This window comes from Macaca fascicularis, chromosome 12, assembly GCF_037993035.2.
Source record: "Macaca fascicularis isolate 582-1 chromosome 12, T2T-MFA8v1.1".
In the NCBI taxonomy this organism is placed as follows: domain Eukaryota; kingdom Metazoa; phylum Chordata; class Mammalia; order Primates; family Cercopithecidae; genus Macaca; species Macaca fascicularis.
In genome coordinates this window covers 7,172,770-7,188,726 of record NC_088386.1, presented here as the reverse complement: position 1 = coordinate 7,188,726, position 15,957 = coordinate 7,172,770, and the positions used below count along the sequence as shown (strand labels likewise).

The 15,957-nt window shown below is 39.8% G+C and overlaps 1 protein-coding gene across 1 annotated transcript in view; it reads left to right on the top strand.

The window, feature by feature from the left end:
• Positions 1–15,957, top strand: part of CNTNAP5 (contactin associated protein family member 5) — an 860,931-nt gene that overhangs the window by 505,745 nt on the left and 339,229 nt on the right. Inside the window, exon 11 of the mRNA XM_005572890.5 lies at positions 9,052–9,158. Coding sequence (XP_005572947.3) covers positions 9,052–9,158 — 107 coding nt within the window. The remainder of the gene's footprint in view (positions 1–9,051; positions 9,159–15,957) is intronic.

The following is a 15,957-nucleotide window of genomic DNA, read 5'->3' as shown; positions in this document are numbered from 1 at the left end:
CTCACATTGTCCCCCAGGCTGGAGTGTAGTGGTGAGGTCATAACCCACTGTGGCCGTGAATTCCTGGGCTCGAGCAATCCTCCCACTTCAGCTTCTCAAGTAGCTAGGACTATAGGCATGCACCTCCATACCCAGCTATTATTTGAATTTTTTGTAGAGACAGGGTTTCCCTGTGTAGTCCAGGCTTGTCTTGAACACCTGACCTCAAGCAATCCTCCTGCCTCGACCTCCTAAAAGGCTGAGATGACAGGAGTGAACCACTGAGCTCGGCCTTACACATTTTAAATGGAAGTTTACAAGAATTATACTCAAATAGGCCAAGTTCTCTTACAAACTACAAACACTAAAGGACTATTAAAATATAGTCAAAGTTTTATTATAATCTTCGTACAAGAGACAAGAACTGGAGCCGGCCAATTCAAAAATTCTCTCTTGGCCGGGGACCTTTATGAGAGAAAAGATAAATGATATATTCCTTGTTAGACTTAATGTTTTTAGAAAAATTTAAAGATTAAAAACTCAGTTAATGATTATTAAACTTCATGACTTAATGTAAGACATGAAGATTCTAAGGGTAAGGTTCTTCCTAAGACTGATAGTCAACTGATACTGAGCCTTAACCCTGTTAAAATTGATCATAAATATGCTCAAGTATTTTTTTTTTAACTTGGGAATGCTGATTTTTTTCTGAGAAAAATGAAAATTACATCACATAGAAGTTTCTGTCCAGGACCAGTTTTGTGACCTTTTTTCTCTCTCAGTACCATACTTCTTTACCCAAAAACATTCATACCATGGTTCTGATTATTTTAAACTTTTGATGCTGAATTTGGAAACTTCTGGGCTTAAAGATTGCATGCCTGAGGAAGACACATAACGTGCTAAGTGATGAAGCTTTGAGACTGTCCATGTTGGTGACTGTGGTGGAGATCTTTGGCCCCTGTGTGTGGAAGCTCAGGCAAGGGCTCCGTAACATCCACAGCTGGCTGACCACGAAACCCATGTCACTGGATTCAAAGACCAAATATGGATCCTCAACGAATTTTCCATTTGCTTAATACACATGGATGAACTCTTACATTCTTCTGTACTTGTGGGATTATACAACTTAAGTTTAATTTAAATGGCATGCAATAAAAATGTGTGGTAGGTTAAATGACTTTATTTGGCTTGTAATGATAACTAATAAGGTCTTTCTACTGAAAGCAGGCAGAGTCTAAAATTTTCTGACATTAGTAGTAAGAACGAGAAAACAACCATGTTAACTCACATAGGCTCAGGGCACAGAAACACTCTCTGTCGTCTGCAAAAAAATGTAAACCACAAGAGCAGGGCAGGGGCAGAGGCTGTCTTCTGGGTTAATCTATTTTGAAGATGTCACAAACTAGTAGCGAAGAGGGATTGAAAACAGAATTGACATCTTCCTTTCCCATTGGAAATTTATAGAATAAATTCTGTATCATTGTTAAGTGTGCAAACGTACATGTTTTTTCTTTCGTGTAATTTTATTTCCAATTAATCCATTTGTCATATTAAGATCCCTTTTCCTACCAAAAAAATATCTTTTAAAAAAATCTAAAGTGACAACTCCACATTGCATAACAGTGTCTGGAATCAGTGGAGAAAATATGCAAAGCCCCCTAGCCCTCACTTTGGCAGAAGTGATGCCTAAGATGTATGCTTAGGTATCACTTTTAGGGAGATGATCTGGCATTTGTTTGAAGGAGGATGTGCAGTGCTCCAAAGTACAGACTTCAGTGACAGGTAGTACGCTTCACCTTCCTGACTCTGTCACTTTGTACTTGGGCAAGTTACTCACTCTCACCTAGTCTCACTTTTTAAATCTGTAAAACAGGGGAAATAATACTGTTAAAGCAACATCCCAGATGTGATTGCGAACACATGTCAAAGTGTTTTCAAACTTTTTGGCCAGGGAAAGGCCTTAAAGAAAGTCAAGATCAAAATTTCCTCTTGGTGGAGATATTTTGTAGGAAGGAAAAAAAAAGATGTTTGGTTAAAAATTACTTAAATAGTCATAAAGCTAGTTTAAGGTTATTGTATTTTTAAATATGATCTGCCTTAGGTTTTTGTGGGATCCCCTTGCTCTTGTGTTGGGAATTAACTGAAGGGGTCGAGAACGAAAGCCAGAAGACCAGTTAGCTGAAAAGTGTAGTTATTCTGCTGAGAGATGCTTGTGGCTCAGACTAGGGCAGCATCGGGGAGGGGTGATAAGTGGTGAGATTCAGGACAGTTTCTGAAGGCCCAGCCAGCAGGAATTGCTCACATCTTGGACATGGGCTATGGGAGAAGGAGAGCATCTTCAAGTTTGGGAACCTAGATACTGGTAAGAAGGGTATTGCCATCAACTGTGACAGTGAAAAACACAGGTGAAGTAGAGGGTGGGGGCAGGGTGAAGGAGGAGATCAGAAAGTCAGGTTTGGTTAAAGGTAACAAGGATCAAGGTGAGCAGGATGGGTAAATTGAATTTTTCAGCAGACTTTTTAATCTCATGAAAATCTATCAAAATTGTACACAGATTTTATCAGGAATGCTAGATATTCTACCGCCCCCCTCCTCAAAAAACAAAAAAAAAAAAAAAAAAAAAAAAAAAGCTCTAAGTTGCATCATGCATAAGGGTTCTGCTTCTGATCCAATTAAAGGACAATTATCTTTCTAAGTACTTAAGCCATAAAGTTGTTAGGGCCCAAAAATACAGCTCGATGGACATAAGTAATCAAAAGGAATTGCATTACTGACTCGCATCCCTAAGTGGCCACTAAAGAACATCCAATTCATGGTCTCTATCTTACTTCTCCACTCAGAGAAACCTGAGTTTCTCTTCCCTCTCTCAACTGCTCCTTGCCTGTGTCTGCACAGAAGAAGGCTCTTTTTCCTTGTGTTACTGTTGTCTCACCACACACACACACACACACACACACACACACACAAATGAGGCTCCTTTGCCTGCCCTCTTTCCTACTGAGTTCTTACTTAGCTGCTCAGTAGCATGCAGGTAATGGCAAATGAGTGAAGGTCAGCGAGGCTGTGATGAACTGAGGAGGCTTACCTAACAGAGACCTGCACCCCAGAAATGTCCGTCCCTTCATTCAATCAATCTACAACCATTTATAGAGTGCCTACCTTGCTTACTACTTTCAGTACGTCAGTGCACCAAACAGACAACAAACAGTGCTCTTCTGGAGCTAATGTTCATTTTCAGAGAGACAGACACTGAATCATAAACAGATGCATAAGCAGAATATCTAATGTGTTAGAAGGTAATACATGCTAAAGACAAATAAAATGGCAGGGAAAGAGATTCCAAGGAAAGAGGTTCCAGGGAAACAGTGAGGAAGGTTTGCAACATTAAATAACATGATGGTGGCAGGGCTCTTTGAGGTGACACTTGAGCAGGAACATGAGCTGAGACATGGGCCATGGGGATATCTGGGGAACAACACTCTGGGTAGAGGGAATTCCAGCACAAGAACCCTGACAAGGGAGCATTCCCGGTGTGCTTTAGGGACAACAAAGTCAACATGGTTGGAGCAGCTGTAGAAAAGGGAAAAGAGTAGGGGTGAGTTGAGAGTGTTAAGGGGAGCAGATCAATAAGAACTGGAAGATCATTTTAAGGATGTTGCTTTTGCCCTAGATAAAATAGGGAGCCAGAGGAGAGGTATTTAAAATGATCTACCTTAGGTTTTTATAGGGTCTCCCTTGCTCTTGTGTTGGAAATTAATTGAAGGGACCAAGGATGGAAGCTGGGAGACCAGTTAGGTGATAATTGCCGTTATTCTGGTGAGAGATGCTTGTGGCTCAGACCAGAGCAGCATCATGGGAGGGGTGATAAGTAGTGAGGTTCAAGACAGCTTCTGAAGGCCCAGCCAGCAGGAATTGCTCACATCTTGGATATAGGCTATGAGAGAAGGAGAGGATCTTCAAGTTTAAGAACCTGGATACTGGTAAGGAGGGTGTTGGCATCAACTGTGATAGTGAAGAACACAGGTGAAGCAGGTGGTGGGGGCAGGGTGAGGGAGGAGACTGGAAAGTTCGGTTTGGGTACACAAAGTTTGGAATACCTATTAGACGCTCACGTGGAGCTGTCCAGCAGACAGCTGCGTAGAGAAGTCTGGAGTTCACAAGCAAAGACCGAACTCAAATCTAAACGTTGAAGTCTCTCGTGTGTAGCCATGAGATTTGCTTTGACTTTGCTCAGTCATCTTATTTTTGCTTGAAAAGAAGCCAAAAATTCATATTTCTTCTGTGAAACTTTCCAAATTAAAAACAAACCGACAGACTGCATTTCCCTGAACTGTCTTGATTCCTCTTGCTTTCATCACACTTTGCCCAGGCCTCATCCACTCCAGCTGGAAACTTCAGCCAGGCCCCAGTTAAAGCTGAGTTACAGAGAAATAACCACTCTGATCTTCCTGAAGGAAAGCTGCGGGGGTCCTTTTGTTCTTCCTAACGCTCATGTAGAGAGAGCATGTTCAGCTGAAAGTATGCTTGCCAGGATGCTTGAAATTGGACTCCGGTTTAAATACTCAGAAATCTCTGTCTCTAGTCTACCTAGTGGTTCCATCTCCCAACATCCTACAAAATCTTCTCTCTGCTCTGAAGCCATTTCTTTGGCTGTCTCCATTGCTGTGCATTTGCCTTTAAAGAGAAATACTCTGTTTCTTCATATTTCCCATGAACAGCCAAACACAACACAAAACCACCACCTTGAGGCCCAAACCATGTACCTCTGTAGGATGGACTGTGACCTTAGGTACATGGACCACTCTAAATGAACCTTCTCACTTTACCTGTTACCCAGATTGTCAATAGCCCCACCTAGCAATGATCCTTCTCTTTTGGAAGAAATTTTTATTTGGATAAACATTATACAGACTTTTAACCCTCTGACTTTTTTTTTTCTCCTTTCTTTTCTATCTGTTCTCTTTCTTTCAACCCTTTCTCTCATTTCCCTTAAGACAATGCACATTTCTGCTTTTATACAGAAGCTAAGAGCTTCCAATGTGTCTGCCACACTATCTGAGTTTTTCCTGGGACACATCACCATGCTAGCTTGTCTGGGCTTTGGGGAGTAAGAGGAAAGTCATTGTGTCCATGCCGAAAGCTTTCTTTATTAAACATTGTGCACCAAAGGAAGTCACATCCATCCAGATGCAGTTACAGATGCAATATCGTTAGGATTTTAGAAGACAGACGTTCAATGTGTTTATCTCCTAGCAGTTTGGATTAAGAACCTAACACCTGAAAGAGTGAGTGCCCTCACACTTAACTGACTCTTTTCACTTCCCAGTTCTATGATGGGTCTTTTTCTGGGCTAATGTCTTCGCTGCTCCGTTTATGCCACATAGAGAAAGAAACAAAAGCCCAGTTAAAACGAACTGATAAAAGAACATGGAAACTATACTCGTAAAACTGCCCTTTTTAAACAAGAAAATTGGTGTTATGCATCTTTTATCTCAAGCGTCTATTTTACAGATGAGTTTTTCTAATCACAGTGTGCATGGAACCAAAATGAACCAAGCTTGAAGGCAACTCTCCTACTCATTTATTAGTATTATTTTTTTCTTTCTCATTCTGGGAAAACTAGATTTTTCCTTACTCAAGTACTCTTTTACCCTTCCAGGAATGCATCATTGGTTTTTCTGAGTGACCATAGACAAATAAGTTTCTAGTAAGTTAATAAAAATGTAGTTTCTACATTTTTATTGGTAAATTGAGTTTATCACTGCAAAATAAGGTCTGTGTGAAGCATATTAAAGATGTGTTCTAAGTGCCCAGATATTTCTTAGAGTTTTTGCCTAAACCCTTCTCCCTACATGCCAAAGTAGATTTTGTAATCTTTTGTTTTAAAAATATTTAAAGTGGAGCAGGTGCGGTGTGGCTCATGCCTGTAATCCCAGCACTTTGACAGGCCGAGGCGGGTGGATCACCTGAGGTCAGGAGTTCCAGACCAACCTGGCCAACCCATAGAAGAGATGGCTAAACCCCGTCTCTACTAAAAATACAAAAATTAGCCAGGTATGATGACAGGCGCCTGTAATCCCAGTTACTTGGGTGGCTGAGGCAGGAGAATCACTGGAACCCAGGAGGTGGAGTTTGCAGTAGGCTTAGATCTTGCCCACTGCACTCCAGCCTGGGTGATAGAGCAAGACTTCATTTCAAAAAAAAAAATTAAAGTGTGGAAAATGTTTCTTTTTCTTTTTGTAATTACAGGAATATTCTTTCTTACTCAAAGTTAAAATTCTAGTTGAAAGTAAGAGAATGCCAGCTTGAACTAGCCTAATTGCAAAGAGGACCCTTTTCCTGGAAAAGGGTTGGGCTATTTCACAGAATCCAACATAGATGAGAATAGCCAGCCCTCAGGAAGTTCATGGGTGCAATGAAGTCTCAAGAACAGCAGGGACCCACCACACAGTGTTGGCATGTCCCTTTTTTGCCGCATGCTGCATGTCAGCATATCTTTTTATTCTGTCTCTCTTTCACTGCAGACAAACTTTCTTATGTCTGAAAACATGACCACTGAGAATGTCTGGGTTTTTTATTTTATAGTTTCAGCCACCAAACAAAGGCAACCCTGAACTTTCTTGGGCCCCGAAACAAAAGAACTACAGAATAAGCACCTATTGAGTGTGCTTTGTTCCATTTTTCTTTCTTAAGGCAATTTCTTTTTTGTTGGGGGAGGGCAGCAATAATACTATCATTTGCTCATTATGGAGATCTCTGTGTGTGTTTACATGTGTGCTATGTGGACGGGGATGGGATGGGGCAAAAGGAGGTGTGGAAAGGTCATGGAAAAACTGGGCAGCTTCAGAAGAGGAAATTATGGCAAAAGGGAAACTGCAGGAGAAGCAGTATTTCAGAAGCAGGGAGATGCCGGGATGTGAAAGAAAACAGGGTGTGGGGACAGGGGGCATTCAAAACAGTGCTAGCCCCCCAGGATCTCCTCAGGACATGCCTGGAGAAAGAGATCCTTACTTGGATGAGAACATCAAGGCTCTAAGTTTTTGGAACTTCGCTCCGAGGACAGGCATAGAGCAGGAGAGGATCTCTGAGTTACCCAAGTGAGAAGAAGCCTGTGGCCTTTCCTGTCCATCAAGACCAGGAGAGTGGGTGGGAATAAAGAGGAGAGGTGGAATTTGAATAGAGAGAGGACCACTGTTTTGTTCGTTTGTTTGTTTGGCTGTTTTGTGTGAATACATTCTATAGCAAAACTATGGGCCCTTCATTTAAATCTTTCCCGTACTTTAGGCTATCCTTGAATACCATAAAATTATCAGCAAGCTTCTCCCAAACATAAGCCCCGTCAGCACAATTGTATGTTTGCTGTGCTGAGCAGAAAATTTCTAATAATATGTCTGAACATATGCAGGAATATTAGTTTCTGGGCTTTGAAACAATCATTGCTGGAGGCTTTCCTACCTATATAGGGCAGTCAGAGTAAATCATCTTACTTTTGCTTGCCTCAGATTCTTAGTGGCTTCACAATGAACCCATTTATTGTATTACATACCACTTCTGTAACTTCATTGTTTGCACCCTCTTTCTTTTTAAATTCACGGAATTTATTCTCCTATACTCTCTCAGGCCCTATAAAAATTGTTTTCAAAAATTATGGTACGTATCATTGTTTTTACTCTTAATTTTATTCACTACATTTACTGAGCACCAGCCAGGTTATCTCTTAATGGCAGCAGTATAAGAGGTGCAGAGAATAACCCAAAGGCATCATGTAGTAAATGGGATTTGAACTCAGATACATGTCTCCCTAAAGTCTGTGATTTCTATATGGAAGAAATAAACGTTACCTCCACTCCCATTAGCCCAACTAATTCTAAAAATTTTTCCTTTCCACTATTTTTGAAATTTATAAAGGCTGTGTTTTATTTGATTGTGTTCGTGCTTCGTATGTTAAACTTTTACTTAATCTAGTCCTGGTCTGTTATAATCACTTTTGTCCACATCATTTGTTGTAGTTTTATGATAGTCCATTAGTTTTTTGTTTTTTTTTAAATTTATTTATTATTATTGTACTTTAAGTTGTAGGGTACATGTGCATAACGTGCAGGTTTGTTACATATGTATACTTGTGCCATGTTGGTGTGCTGCACCCATCAACTCATCATTTACATCAGGTATAACTCCCAATGCAATCCCTCCCCCTCCCCCCTCCCCATGATAGGCCCCGGTGTGTGATGTTCCCCTTCCTGAGTATAGTCCATTAGTTTTATGTACTACAGATTTCCTAGGTAATTTTCTAATGTTGGACACTTATGTCGATTCACCATTATGAATGGCATCATTGTGAGTAACACTCATTAGCATATATATTTTTCATATTTTGAACAATAGCCTTAAGAAAGGGTCATCTCAGTGTGATTGCTGATTCAAATTATATAAATATTGTATAGAGTTTTTTATGTGTGTGGTAAAAATATTTTTCAGAATAGCCATATTATTTTGGCCTTAAGTAGTGAAGCCTTTGTTTTGAAGATAACGTTTATACTTTTACAAATGATAAAGTATCCTTGCATTTTAGATGCACAAGTATCATCTTTTCTAATTTCATGTTGTCTTTGTGCAGTTTAAAATAGATACCTGGTCATTCCCCAAAAAAAGAAGCATGAGGACATTGACCTCAATTATCTGCCTCTCCTTTAAAAATGCAAAACCATTAAAAAATGTAAAATGATGATCTTTATACATTTTATTTTTTGGTAAGTGAAAAACCTTACAAATTCTGGCCGCTTCAAATGAACTTTAAGTCAACATGAATTTGCCTCAATAATAACATTCTTAACTTAAATACCTACATCAGCTCTCAGACTTACATTGCCCAGTAATGCAAGGTGATTCTACCTTTTGTGGTAAAACTGTAATACTCATACTAGTTTGACGTCATTCAACCTGCCTTAGGTATGGGAGTATAGCAAATCAATATCTACTATTAATTGAGGCAGTTGGATATGAGGCATTTTTGCTTTCCCCTTTCTGTCAATTGATTTGGTTCTTTTCATTTATGTTTTCTTTCATTAGGTGTTTGCCAAACTACTGTGAACACGGAGGAAGCTGCTCCCAGTCCTGGACCACCTTCTATTGTAACTGCAGTGACACAAGTTACACTGGTGCCACCTGCCACAACTGTGAGTAAATTGAGTATTTGCCCCTGGTGGGATGGACAAAACTCCAGGAATACCATTGTTAACTTCAGGATCTATTTAGCATGGGGCAGGCATGTTTTATTGACTCATTCAACATGTGTGTTTTAAGAGGTTATTATATACCAAACACTATTGGGCACAGAGGATACATGGATAAAAGCCATATTCTTGTGGAGTTTATGGTCTACCAGCAAAACAGGCAGGAAATGAGATCATGACAACACAGTTGAATAAGTTTAAGGTGGAAGCAAGGGAAGGTGCTGCAGGCACACAAGAGGGAGCTATTAAGTCAATTGCATTGTCTTGATGAGTTGTTAGGCTGCTGTAATAAACAAACTAACATCTCTGTGGTGTAAGTAACAAGGTCCACGCCATGCCTGTGTCACAAGCCCATCAAGCATGACAGAGGCCCTTCTTCCACCTTGTCCTCATTCTTAGATGGTAACAAAGTTCTATTATCTGGAAGGTTGCTGTGGTAAGAGGAAACACAGGGAGGGAAGCACAGGGAAGCATGCAGTAGCTTTACAAAGCTTCTACTGGAAGTAGAAAACATTACTTCCACTCACATTCTATTGGCCAAATAAAGCCCTGTGGGCACACTCAACTTCAATAGGGGCTGAAGTGCAGTTTTTACCATGGAAGGGGAGAAAATGGAACCTGAATATTGGTGATAAGTGCTAATGACTGCCTGTCAAGCCCAGTGTTAGGGAGACTTCAAATAGAAGACCTGAGCTGATCTTGTTGTAGAAATATAGGAGAAAACAAAAAACAAAACAAAAAAAAAAAAAAAGAAAGAAAGAAAGAAAGAAAAAGGATACTCAGAAGCAAAGAAACAAATGGAGACATAAAGCACAGGGGTCCTCTGCTCTGTGGAAAATCAAAATTTTCCAATAGTTCCAGATGACTGGAGGGTGCTGAAAATGAGGAGGAGTGGTAAGAGGTGAGACAGAGGTAGGCTGGAGTATACACAGGATAAGGAGTGAGGGATAGAAAACAAGTAAAGAATATGAGCCTTCATTTTTTTAAATTAATTAATTTTTTTTTTTTTTTTGAGAGAGAGAGAGTTTTGCTCTTGTTGCCCAGGCTGGAGTGCGGTGGTACGATCTTCGCTCGCTGCAACCTCCGCCTCCTGGTTTCAAGTGATTCTCCTGCCTCAGCTTCCTGAATATCTGGGATTACAGGCACCTGCCACCACACCCGGCTAAATTTTGTATTTTGGGTAGAGACAGGGTTTCACCGTGTTGGCCAGGCTGGCCTCGAACTCCTGACCTCGTGATCCACCTGCCTCAGCCTCCCAAAGCACTGGGATTACAGGTGTGAGCCATTGGGCCCGGCCCAGCCCTGATTTTTATAATTGTATAGTCTTATTGAGACCATGGGTGGGGGAAAACACATGAAAAAGTATAGAAAGTTTGCCAGTCAGAGAAAGGTATGCCCAACTATGGACTGTAAGTGTGATTGAGAAAGATACTTCTGAAAGCGCTGTGTGGAACTGTAGAGCATTTCATGAAAAATTAGGAATTTGAAATTGGCTTAGAAGGTAGAAGGGTAAGATAAACATTTTCTAGACATAAGTAAGAGTAGAGCCAAGGCCTGGAGCTATTCTGAGGACTACAGTGGGAACTATCATTCTGGGACAGCTCCTGCCAGTTTTTCTTAAGTGCCTGCTGTTGCTGGGCTGGCACTTGGAGATTCAGAAAGAACATAGTAGATGTCAATAGGGCTGGAACCAGACCGAGCAAAGGTAAGTGACATTGATATTCTCATCCTTAAAGACCTCTCAGCCATTCCTTAGCCTCCTCCATTCCTTCAAAGCAAGATTCACTGATGATGTCCATAGGGAAGTCTGATCAAATTAGAGAAGAACTAGTCCTCTCGTCCACTGGTCATTGGGGAGTATGTAGTTATTGCTGTTAGTTGCCTACAGAAACAAAAAAAAAAATTGTTTGGCTTTATTAAAAAAAAATCTTATTAAAACTTTTCTACTGAAAAATTTAGAATTCAAAGTAACTAGAAGAGTACCATTGGATTGTTCATACCATAAAGGGGTGTGCTTGAGGGGATGAATAGCCAATTTTCTATGAAGTGATTATTATGCACTGTATGCCAGTACCAAAATATCTCGTGTACCCCATAAACATATACACCTACTCTGCACCCACAAAAATTAAAAATAAAAATAAAAATTAAATAAAAATTAAATTAAAAAGAAATTAAGAAAAAAGAACACTGGAATAACAGAGATTGAATTTAAATTTTACCTAGCTCTTTTTTTTTTTCTTTTCTTTCCTTTTTGATGTGGAGTCTCACTCTGTTGCTCAGGCTGGAGTGCAGTGGCCGGATCTCAGCTCACTGCAACCTCCGCCTCCTGGGTTCATGCCATTCTCCTTCCTCAGCCTCCCGAGTAGCTGGGACTACAGGCGCCCGCCACCATGCCTGGCTAATTTTTTATATTTTCAGTAGAGACAGGGTTTCACCATGCTAGCCACAATGGTCTCTATCTCCTGACCTCAGGATCCTCCTGCCTTGAACTCCCAAAGTGCTGGGATTACAGGCGTGAGCCATCATGCCTGGCCTTTACCTAGTTCTTATATGTGAATACGTATATGAATTTATCACTTTGGGGATCCTTTTATTTTTTTGCAGGTCCTAGGAAGAAAAACTAATGAATTCTTGTGGTTTCATCTAAGGCTAAAATTAGGTGTTTTTATCTAAGAGCCCCAGTGAACACCAATTTCTAAGTTTTAAGTCTGGTTCCAAAAATATTATCACCAAATAGCCAAGAACAATATATACCTATAGAGAAACATTGCAGGGCCCACATAAGGCTATCCAGATTGTAATGTCAGTGCTGCTATAAGAAGTTCAGAGACAACTTAAATGGCCATCAATTTAATAGCAAGACAAGGGAAACATGAAGATTGAAGTCATAGCAACCCTAATTTCAGCCAAATCACATTACAACATTCCTGTGACTGTTAAAGCTTATTCCGCTCACTTTCTCCAAAAGTAATTTAACAATTTTTTGAGGAGTTCATCTCTATGGATACTGTTCTCCTTTAATTTACTTCATCCATCAGGCTAAAAATAGAAGATGTCGAGCTTTAAAAAAAAAGTGTGAAGTTGAAAATCAATGGAGGTGAGGTGCTGGTTTTTAAAGGAACACTGTCAAGCCCGATGAGCAGGAGACTCAACACACAAAAACCTTAAAAATATCATTTTTTAAAACACCTTCCTATTTCCTTTTCTGTGAAATTGCTCAATGTCTACACTGTAGGCTGCGACTTTGTGAAACTCTATCTCGCTTCTGGGCACCCAGCCAGAACCAATCAAAATCCCTTGAATATTTGTGACATTTGGCAAGCACACCTTAGTACTCCGTGCAATTCAAATATTTGTCCTCCCTCTAACTAATTTCCCTCTCCCCCAGTTGGGTGAGGACCATTGTTTTTAGTCATTTTGCAAACCAAGTGATTTCATCAGCAAGCTTGTGTCTCCCTCTCAGCAAGCATGGGTCCCACTCACAGGCCAGGTGAGAGCTTCTGCAGTGCAGAAGATGGCACACAGGGCACTCTCCGGCAAAAACAAAAACAAACAGGCCTGAAATTCTGCACTTGTGGAAATGACAGATTCCTTGCTGCGTTGAGGAATGTTTTACTGAAGGAATTGGCCACAGTCGAAATAAGAAAAGAAAAACTCTTTGGATTAATAAATTATTTATAATAATGTCTTGAGTATTCTCTTAGTTTTGTCAAGCTCTTCAGAAATAGTCTTTCCCTCCTCATTGCTGGTGCTTTCTAGTAAATGTGAAGCAAGAGGACGGACTTAGGACAGATAGGATTAACTGCTTTTTGTCCAGCCTTTGTGGACAAGAGAGGGCCTGGGTGAGGTGGGCACAATGGACTCTCTAAGGAATAACAAAATGGAAATTCCCGAAGTGTGTAGACACAGCATGCTGTTGTCGAAAGCAGAGATACCTTCAGTCAGTCTTAATTTCTTTTTATCCTTACTTGATGATATATAAGGGACTTGGATATGCTAGTTTGGTCACTTTTCAAATGTACATCGTTCAAAACCACCTTTTTAAGAAAAAGGTGATGAATGTGTGGGCAATTTCTGTCCCATCTGTGGCAGCTTTCCCATATGAAGAGGAAATCTACCCCATAAAGTGCCATTGGAGACTATCATATGATGTTTGTAAGTTGTTATGGTTAGAAAATTTCTCTGAAAGTGGTATCCTATTCTCCAGAGGAGTAACTGAATAAAAACAGTGTTTGCAGTCCACCAGATCAATCCCTGGCAACCCAACCAAGTTCAATGCTTTCCAACTCCCAGAGATAGATACCACGGTTATTAGTTGAATACAACGTGCAAGTTCAGAAGGTTGTATAATCAAAGCCAAGCTTCTAAGTACTCAGGGTATATTTTGGTCATGGTATATCATATCTACTTTATTAAGAATCCAAATTAAGATAAAAAGGAGCAGAATTTTGATTGTGAGATATTAGGGCATAGATAGATAGATAGATAGATAGATAGATAGATAGATAGATATCAGTACAGCATAACAATAAAGGGATATGCATAGTGTTATTATCTCCATTTTACAGATGAGAACATTGAGGCCCAGAAAGCTTATATAAATTCCACAAGGTCTCATATCTAGTAAATGGTAGCGGTTGGGCTTTAAACCAAGGGAATTTGCCTGTTGATGCCAGATGCTAAATCCTGCATCTTATTTATACCTTCAAACAAGCAAGGCATTTGTAAACTTCCATATTACAAAGTTGGTGATGGGACATTCACAACCTCCTTTATATTGCTTAAGACACAGTAGAATAGTGTGAGATCATAATTGAAAATACAGTTCTAGAAGACTGAGAGATGAGAAAGTTTTTGTGTTCTAGAATAATCATGAAAGCATTATGGAAGGAAATAGAATGACTTGGAGGACTTCTAAAATTGAAATAGACAAAAGGAAAAGGGAGGTTTGTCGAAAACAGACTGTCAAGGGCTAAGACACGATAGTAGACATATATATGCTGTGTTCTGGGACACTGCAGAACTTGCCTGGCTCAAAAGAAAAAAAAAAAAAAACGTGATTTGCACTAGTCATTCATTCCTGAAGGCCACATAGGATTCCTAAAAGCACTTTCCCCAGAGAATACTGAAACACACTTACCATTACAACTAGAGCTTTTCACATGCTACTGCCATACCTATAAATATTATTTTAAGAACTCCAAAATAAATAGCCCAATACTTTTTTGTTTCTATATTCAACCATCTTAATATTTTTCTTTGTCTTTCCTATTTTGGTGGGAGAGGCAGAGGACCTGTGTTGTTTCCAAATGTTTATTATTGTAACCAGAACTATGTTGAGCATCTTTGTATTTAAATATTATCCAATACCACAAGTTCTATGGCTCACTTAAACAAACCTCAGAAACTGCTTTATTGAGTCAAGAGTTCTGAATAGTTTTAAGAATCTTGATCCATATTTCCAACTTGTTTTCCTAAACTCTTATTACAGTTTACACTCTGATCACTATTTTCTGAGATCTTGTTTTACCTTCTCTGCCATTATTGTTTACTACAGCTTCTAAAACTTTTTTTTTTTTTTTTTTTTTGAGACGGAGTCTCGCTCTGTCGCCCAGGCTGGAGTGCAGTGGCACAATCTCAGCTCACTGCAAGCTCCGCCTCCTGGGTTTATGCCATTCTCCTGCCTCAGCCTCCCGAGTAGCTGGGAATACAGGCGCCCACCACCTCGCCCGGCTAGTTTTTTGTATTTTTTAGTAGAGACGGGGTTTCACCGTGTTAGCCAGGATGGTCTCGATCTTCTGACCTCGTGATCCACCCGTCTTGGCCTCCCAAAGTGCTGGGATTACAGGCTTGAGCCACTGCGCCTGGCCTATAAAACTATTTTACATGTGTTTTTACTAACACAGTGGCATATTAAAATAGAGATTATTATTGACCCTGATTGTGAGTTTCAGATTAAAAAGAAATTTTTTTTCAGATGACTTGTATTGTAGGAATAAGATTGCTTCCACAGAATTTTCTTTTTTCATTCAACAAGTACTTTTTGAATGTACATTTGATTCATTAAACTATGAATTTAGTGATGACTGTCACGTTGAACAGACCCAGTAAGTGATACAAGCACTTTTCCTTCATCTTCTCAATATTTATCTCTGATGACAATCACATGTGCCCTGCTCAGGGTCTTTTCACCATGTTTCAGCCTTTGCCAATCCCTTTTCAATAGTGTAGCCTCTCTGACATCCTAACAATGCCCTTTAGCTCATGTTTCAGCTTTGCAGAAGGATGTCAGCTTTCTTCTTCTTCCAAGCCTGATGTAGTGCTTCTTCTGTGGGGAAGTCAATAGCCAAGTATTGATTCAAAGCATATCAAGTCATCTGGCTATCAGACGCTCTAGTAATCATTGCAGAGGTATAACACTAGCTTTAACAGTAGGTAAATGGTCCTTTGACTGCATGGCATTTGAGTGGTTGAAATGAAAAGTTGGATAGGGTAGGAAATTCTGGTAATAAGGGAACTCATTTAAGAGTATTGCTCATATCTCTAAGCTTAGGTCAGTGCTTATCCTAATAAATATTATTCCATTTCCCATAAAGATCTAAAAAATATTTATCTCCATCATTAACCTTAAATGCTATTAGCAATTGTTCTCAACTGCAACTAGAAAGGGGAAGTAGGAGAAAGAAGAAGAAGGAAGAGGAAGAGGAGGAAGAAAGAAGAAGAAGAAGAATTGAATTTA